An 8,583-nucleotide genomic window follows, 5' to 3' on the forward strand; every position below is an offset into this window, starting at 1 on the left:
CCTTTTCATAACACAAATACAATCAACCAAAACAAAATACAACACACAAAACTCTATTCTTGCAATCAACTTTTCATTTCATACTTGCTTTTGACATTCTTCATTCTTTCTTCTCATGTCTTCATTCTCGGGATATAAGATGATAGATGGTGATGGAGTATCCGCCTTCCTCTAGTTGACACTCTTATTGGGTTTCATGGACTACAAGGACAAGGTTAATTCGTTATCCTAATGTCACTCCTAGTGGCTAAGAAAGTTGAGCACACGAGATCAAATGAGCTCTTTTAATAGTTACGAGGTTGAGTAGCTTTTCATTCTACTCGGAGTTAGCGCGAAAGAGTACACTCGAAGGACAATTTAGGCTTTAAGCTTTCACATGGGTTAAGTCTCCACTAATGACTACTCTAGGTATTTTAGAGATGTTTCTTCTTCACTAAGATGTTACTCCCATAGTATAACACAAACACTCAAAGACTCGACTTTCATGCAAAGACCATTAGCAATCACAAAACTCATCAACTCGACACATATGCATCAACATTCTTAAAACCATCACTACAATCACATGCAAATCTACTCAAAATTTTCAAATTTTGGATAATTTGAACCCTTTTGTCTTTGAAACCCATGGTCATGCATTGGTTATGGTCATATCTCGCATTCCCAAACTTAAAACTAACATTGTCCTCAATGTTCTAAGCATACACTCACCAAAAGATAAAGAGGCAAATCAATTTAAAGAGAAGAGTGGAGAGATATTACCATAACGAAGGAGATCAAAAATGATACTACCAAGGCTCATGTATAAAGAGGTTCCAAGTTGATGCCAAGCTCACGCCATCCCCAAACTTGGAACAAACCACGCCTTAGAAGTAAAACATATAAGAATTGCTCCTAGAATATCCAAAAATATAATGAGAATGAAGCACATAAAAAGCAAGACCATATAAAATGACCACTCACGCGGGATCACTCGATTGCATTGAGCTGTGGAATTAGCCTTTGATCTCTTGTTTTCACACAAGAGCACGAGTTATGTCTCGCGGAGGGTTTTCCAGAGATGATACCCACAAACATCAAAGGCCACCTTAATCGTCCTAACGATCATAAAGCAAAAGACGGAAGATTTGGGGGTCAACCCAAAGAAAACTATATACAAATGGTAATCGTCTCACAACTATGTACAAGCTATAACGTGCAAGTGAGACGAAAAGTGAAAAGAAGCCATCCCCAAACTTAGTGGATGCACGGTCCACTAAGTTAGCATAAATGCTAGGGGCGACGACTAAAAAGTCGTCAAAAGGATCGACATATAGGTGAAGTGGGAGGAGGCCAGTCGAAGGCAAGAAGTCAAACTCAAGCTTAGTGGATAAAACATCCACTAAGTCCCTAGACATGCTAGGGAAGACGTCCGAAGTGTCCCAAAAGGGGTCAACAACCGAGTCTGAGATCATGTGGAAGGTCGAACTAGACTCTAAGGGTAAGGCAATAGGCTCGGGGACCAAGTCAAAGTCCGTGGTTTCCTTAGGTAAATAATCCAACAGGTTATCCATTATCTCGCTAACTTCTATGTCGTCGACGTCCTTAAAGGCATCTGGAGCCTCAAAGTTGGTTACAACACCATTCCTTCCTAATATGGCATCTAAGACTGCCTCCTCACAAGTGTCGAAAATTGGAAAGTTCATAATAGTTTCGTCCCCAAACTTGCTCATAAAGCCCTCATCCTGAACATCAAGGTCTACTGTAATCCTATCATGGTGAGATGACGAAGGTCGGGAGAGTGAGCAATAAGGGTCACCGGTCAATTCCATCTCAAAAGGTCTATCAAGAGCTTCTTCGACATTTAACTTAAGACTAGAGTTAGGTGTATTACCCTCACCATCATTCATAGTCTCTTCTTGAGTTTGGGGTACGCAAACCCCTTCCTCGTCGACGATAGGCTCTGACTCAAGTCTATCAACAATTTTGAGAATCTGTTATGTGATCTCTGTTATATCTCGATTAAATCTAGTTTGGTACTCTAAAATTGCTTGGAGAGTATCTTCAGACATCTCCTCGTAATAAGGCATATGAGTATAACTGGACGAAGACATTTGCGGAACACGGATCATGGGACAATAATCGGTCAAATGGTGTAAGCTCGCACAAATAGCACAAACCGGGCTAATGGTATCCATGGTCCTTTCTTCACTACCTTCATGTAGATACCTAGACTCGACTCTTTGAGTGGAATCATCGTCGGGAATTGTCATCACTAAATGAACCGTTCATATATGCTTGTCGATAGTCACGAAGACTTCGACGTGGTCGATCAATACTAATAAAACTACGGTCCTCATGAAGTGACAAATTCATACATGAAGGTGTTGTCATCTCAAATTCTTGTCGATAGTCTCGAAGACTCTTACGGGGTTGATTACCCTCATGCTCATAATCCCTAAAACCATATTCATGACGAGTCTCACCGACTCCATACATCCGTCGATATTCACCTACGGTCATCCTAGGTCGGTCAGGCTCAACTCGCCTATTCCTATCACTAGTCGGACCATTCCTACATAAGTTTGAGTAGTCCTGATGACTTGTAGATGGTCGACTAGTGTTGGAAAGAGTTCGCATAAGGTCATTCTCATCAAATGACCAACTTGCCATGATCTCACAATATTCAAGGATACTAACACACAATCGCAAAAATGGGAACAAACACTTATAGAACTAAACAATCACACACAAGTAAAAAGGATGAGATAGAATGCGATACTATCGAGTACTCCTCTCGTTTCGTTCGTCTTTCTTCTTAAGCTTCTCGAATCCTTCCTTTTCCTTCGCCTTTATGTCACTTTTGGCTCTTTTCTTGTAATGGTACCTAAAAGAAAATGAAATTAAGAAAGTACAAAATAAAATAAAGACGTCTAAGAAGCAAATAACACTAAACTAATGAACAAAACAACTAACGCTATCCAAACTACTAAACCTATCCCCGGCAGCGGCGCCAAAAACTTGATGCACCCGAAAAGGTTGCACACCCAAGCGGAGGTATCAAGTAGTAATCCGGCAACATCGGGATCGATCCAAGGATAGGAAGGAATTTGGATATCGAAGGGTCTTATCCTTCGGTCTAGATATTAAAAGCTAACTTAGACTAAAAAGGAGAGAAACAAGGATAAATGAGGGTTTTTAATGAATAAGCAATAAGAAATTAAAGCAAGTAAAACTAATCAAATAAACAAAGTAAACGGGCGAGAGAGATTCGAGAGAAGAGTCGAAGGAAACAAGAGTCGGGAGACGGTAAGAATCGATTCGGGCAACAAATAAGTGACAGAGGTGTCGAAGACCGGGAATCCATAATGATAACCCTACCACTATGTGTAGTCCGATTTAATGTGTCGAGGTACAATCGATATTCGACTCCTAAAGTAGATGTCTCTAAGTACTACGTATATCCGGAGATCATACTTAGTCAAACAAACGTCTAAATCGGTTAATCCCGAGTCATCGAAAGTGTCGTCTAGTCGCCTAACTATGTGAAGTGCATGACCAGACACATGAAATTATGACTTAGACTACGATCGATATCGAATACTTCGTTTCGTCTATTAACTATGCGAAGTGCTTGACAAGACACATGAAAATACGATCAAAACGATAATCGAAATAAATGAACATCAATTATAATCAAAACGTCAAATCATATTAAACATAATCACAAATTCATCACATTTCATCTCATATAATCGACACACTAAAGTTAGCTAAATATGGTGATTGAAGAAGAAATGGAAAGGAAATGGTGAGAGAATCCCCCTTTTTCGATGATGGTTCGAGGCTAAGTTCGTCGGAAAATATTAGTCTTTAATTCTAGACGATCTCCCCTTAGCAAATTTCTGGGTTCCCCATAGCGACCACCATCATCTTCTCCATTTAGAACTCAACCTCCATTAAAGCTAAACCCTAGCTTTCTCTCTCTACAATTTCTAACCCAAAACCAAATCAAACCACATGGGAAGCTAGATCAAGACATGGGGAGCAAAAGCCCTAAGGTTTCGGACCAAGAAGGTTGCCGGAATACACAAGAAAAACTGGCTAAAGAGATGAAGATTCTGGCCAAAACCCTAGATGTATTCGGCAAGAAGCTGTTGTCCCGGCAAGAAGCTGTTGTTCCGTGCGCGTCTAAGGTGTTGTCCCGAGCGGGTGCAGATGCTGTCTGTGCGTCCCCTCGGAATCCCGAGTAGCAGCTCCATGAGAGCTTCAAAAACCGAGCTACTGGTGCAGCTCCATGAGAGCTCGGGCTGTTGTTGCGTCCCGTGCGTGCTGTCCCGTGCTGGAGCAGACGCATCCCGTGCACAGCAGGTGTCCCGAGCATCTTCCTTGCCCGTGCTTGCAGCCGAGCTGCTATTGCTTGCTGCCTCCGGCTGCTTCCGGCCAAGACTAGGTTGGCCCTAGTGTTGGCCGGCCTAGCTTGGCCGGCCTTCTCCTTCTTCTCTCTTTTTCCCTCTCTTTCAAACTCTTGAACTCTTCAACCCTAGAACTCCTTTAGCCTCTCTCTCTCTTTTCTCCCTTGGTGGTTGGTTGATTGTTGAATGAAGAAGAAGATGAATGGTAACCTAACTTGATTCAAACCTTAGACTTAGTCAACTTGACTAAGTCTTTAGACTACTTTGACTTGGGCCCAAAAGTGGGTGCTCAGAAAATCTCTACGCCTTTATTCTTCTTTGGTTATTCTTGAACTTGGGCTTAGAATTAAGGACCAAAGGGGGGGTGCCTTCAAGAAAAGACCTTAGCTTCTATCTTTCACATCTTCCCCGTCCGAACTCCGAATTGAATTCCGTTTTCACCGTCGGACTCGTCATTAACTCCTCTTGTCATTTGATTTGCTTGAAGTCTTTTTCTCTCATTTTCGGCACATGAAATGATAGTGACAATTCGTTCCCTGTATTCCGATTTACATGTTTAACTCCAAAATAGGTACCTAACATGAAAAACACATAAAATATTATTTATAATACTCGAAAAGAACTAATTAGTCTAAGTTAGACCCTCCAAATGTGACATTTTCGTGTCACATCAAGATCCCCAAACTTAAACTTTGATCGTCCTCGAGCAAACAAAATAAAATAAAAGCCTAACTCACTTTCGGAGGCATCCCGGTTGCATTTAGCGTATGCAACAAGCCTTTAAACCTCTAGGTTACCCCTAGAGGACGAGTGTCGTCTCGTGAGGGTTTCCATAGATGACACCCACAAACATCGAGTCTCATGAGACACAAGGGTCCAACATCGAAATCATAGATAAGCATGATTCATATAGTAAAGGGTTTAAGCATGTCAACACATAATGAATCAAGTAAATAAGTTCTTGTAAAAGCTAAAGGCCCCTTCACTAATGATCTTACTCTAAAATGCAAGTGTCATACCATAATGAGCAACATCTATGTTCCGAAGCCACAACGCCTTGATTCCTCGTTTAGTACATTTCGCCTCGACTTCGGCCTCACGGGCATACACTCCAAATATGAAATCACTCAAGAATGGTTCGCTCGTATGTGTGAGTGTGATCACTAACATGGATTCAACCAGGGCCATGCCTGAGAATTTGGGGGCCCAGTGCAAAAATTTAGTTTGGGCCCTTCGTATAATCAAAATATAAAAAAATTACACACAAAATGATAACGAATTCAAAATAATTTGACTATAAAGATAATTGATCGTTTATTTATCAACTCAAAATGTAATTAAAAAGTATTTGAAGTAAAAAATATTACTTAAAATTTTTTCTCCTTGCATTTTTTGAAGCAAAATCATCAACTAAATGTTCGTAATCAATCTTGTCTAAGAACCCACTTTCAATGCTGAGCAAAGCTAATCCATTTAGTCTGTCTTGCGACATGCTTGATCTCAAGTATCATTTTAAGAGCTTTAACTTTGAGAAACTCCTTTCTGCTGATGCAACTGTGACTGGTATAGTCAATAAAATTCTGTAGGCAATGCTACTAGCTGGAAAACAATTCATCTTCTTCAAAAAATCTAATACATCTGTAGCTTTCGTAATCTCTCTTGGCAAAATAGTTTGCAAGAGTTTTAACTCCACAAACAAGTCATCTGCTTCAACATCAAAATGTTTTTCTTTCTTCAAACTATTTGAAAGATTCTGAGAACAAGATTTTAATTCCTCAACACTATACCCACTTAACTTTTCCGGTCTCAACAAAAAGCCAAAAATTTTCTCATATTTTTGATATTGTTCAAATCTTCTCTCTAATGAACGAATAGCTTGATCTACTAATAAGATGAAATAATGAACTTTAAAACTTTCTTTACCTGATGGTGGAACTAATTGTGATGATCCATCACCAGTCTCATCAAAATGTCTTTTTCGACGAATTTCACGCTTCTCAGGAAAAACTGGGTCAACTTGCATTTCAATAGCCATTCTCTTAGCATCAACCATGGCCTCTTCGAATCCGTTTTCTCTATACATCTTCAGATAATCAATTAAACCTTTTATTAACTCTATAGCAACGTCAATATGTATGTCCTTTGTCTGTAAACGTTTGCTTACCTTATTAACTGCTACCAATAAGTTGTACCAAATTGTTAGACTTAGTAAAAACTCAAAATTATCAAATTCAAATCTTGCTATTGATCTTGCCTCACTACTAATTTTAGGTTCAGTGTCACTTTCTGCAAGTTGAAGTAAAGCTTCTCTAATTTGTAGAGGTTGGGTTATGATTGCCTTAATACTATCAACACGACTCTCCCAACGTGTAGTCGACAAAGATTTCAGAGTAACGCCTTTGAAATTATCTTTTAAAATTTGCCAACGCTTTGTAGAATTTGCGAACAAAGAATAAATTCGTTGCACTACTCCGAATAAATCTTTCGCTTTACCATGACAATTAGCTATGTCACAGAGAGTTAAGTTCAGACTATGACAACCACATGAAGTATAGAATGCTCGCGGATTTATATCTAGAAGTCTTCTTTGTACACCTTGTTTGCACCCTTTCATATTTGATCCATTGTCATATCCTTAACCTCTCACATCATCAATCTTAAGATCTAAAGTCTTTAATGTTGTTTGTAACTCTTCAAAGAGTCCTAATCCAGATGTATCGTTGACAATCAAAAATTGTACAAAGTATTCTTCTATTTCACTGGACTTGCAGACATATCAACACACCTCAAAATCAAAGTCATTTGTTCTTGGTGATTGACATCAGGAGTGCAATACCTTTTTAAGAATCGCATCTCTAACTTTAGAAGATAATAAATGAATCAATTCGTTTTGAATGCGATTACTAAGATAATGATGTCGAACTTCATTGTCTTGAATTCGACGAAGATGTTCTTTCATCAATGGATCATGTTCTGCCAACATCTCAACAAGACCCACAAAATTTTCATTGCATTCTTGACCAATCTTGTGGTTAGTTCCACGAAATGCGAGATTATACTTCGAAAGATATTTTACTACTGAAATCAACCTTTGTAGCAAGAATCTCCAATGATCTTTTTCTTTTTGAATTGAGTCTTGTATAGCTTGATCAATGGTATGCTTATTTTGAAATCGAAGCTGCAATTCAATCCAGGTGGCCATGTTCGATATATGGTCACTGCTAAGCTCATGTTCTTTAAGCCTCTCACTAAGATGTCTCCAGTCTCTGTAACCATCATTTGCTAACTGATTTTTTGAGAGTTTTTTCTTGAACAATTTGCAGCAAAAGCAGAAAACTTTATCTTCATCTTTTGAGTACACTAGCCAAATTCTATCGTGTTTTTCTCCATTTGGTAATTGTCTAGTGTAAAATTTTGACGAAAAACATCTATTTGCCTTGTCTTTAGGACCTTTCTTTAGTGATAGGTCTCTAATTGGACCTTTTTCAACTAATAGATCTCTCCATTTTCCAGCAAGACAATCCCAAATTTTCGGATAAAAAATGTTATCTGGAATTTCATCAGTTGGTTCGTCATCTGACTGATGCAAATCATGATTAGTAATACCACCGTCAAACTCTTCATCAACATCCACGTTTTCAAAACTCCCCCCATTAACCATATTATGATCACCATTACTTTCGTCTTCAACATGGACTTCAGTTAATTCTTCATTATTTTGCTCAGCCTCAGCTACTGCCTTTTCAGTCAAAATCGGTTGTTGTTCTCTTATAATAAATTTATCAAGAGCTCCTCTTTGTGATTGAATCAATTTTTCTTCTTTCTTTTTCTCTTGCCTCTTGAAATTTCCAGATTTGTATTTTTTGGGTGCCATGTTTTATAACTACATGAATAAAATAGCTTATCAATAATAATATAATATAAATTATTAAAATATAAAATCGTAAACCTAGTTGGATATTTCTTTAAAAAAATACTAAAGACTTAATCTGATAGCGCGATTATAACGATTAAATTAAAGCGACTGATGTAACCACAATGAATTATTGCTCTAACAGCTAATAAATTAAGGCGATTGTCTAGTTTCATCAAAAACAAATTATAACGACTAAATAACAACAAGAAGAGAAAAAAAGTAGAAAAAAAGATATATTACCCGCAGATATTCATGCAATTATTTCAACTTGTT

At 38.3% G+C, this 8,583-nt stretch overlaps 2 protein-coding genes across 2 annotated transcripts; both read right to left on the reverse strand.

The window, feature by feature from the left end:
- Positions 1–5,901: 5,901 nt before the first annotated feature.
- On the reverse strand, positions 5,902–7,008 carry LOC147531549 (uncharacterized). Its single transcript, XM_086649743.1, has one exon. It carries the CDS (start codon positions 7,006–7,008, stop codon positions 5,902–5,904), a length of 1,107 nt encoding a protein of 368 aa, XP_086505869.1.
- A 207-nt stretch (positions 7,009–7,215) lies between these two features.
- On the reverse strand, positions 7,216–8,268 carry LOC147531550 (uncharacterized). The gene has a single exon (XM_086649744.1). The coding sequence runs from the start codon at positions 8,266–8,268 to the stop codon at positions 7,216–7,218; it is 1,053 nt and encodes a 350-aa protein (XP_086505870.1).
- Between the last annotated feature and the right edge of the window lie 315 nt (positions 8,269–8,583).

Source organism: Eschscholzia californica, unplaced genomic scaffold (assembly GCF_041429995.1).
Source record: "Eschscholzia californica isolate CP2 unplaced genomic scaffold, dmEscCali1.0.p SCAF_6, whole genome shotgun sequence".
Lineage (NCBI taxonomy): Eukaryota > Viridiplantae > Streptophyta > Magnoliopsida > Ranunculales > Papaveraceae > Eschscholzia > Eschscholzia californica.

What these genes read in the sequence shown, in the direction of transcription:
- LOC147531549 (XM_086649743.1), bottom strand. Translation starts at nt 7,008, where the DNA reads ATGAAAGGGTGCAAACAAGGTGTACAAAGAAGACTTCTAGATATAAAT.
- LOC147531550 (XM_086649744.1), bottom strand. Translation starts at nt 8,268, where the DNA reads ATGGCACCCAAAAAATACAAATCTGGAAATTTCAAGAGGCAAGAGAAA.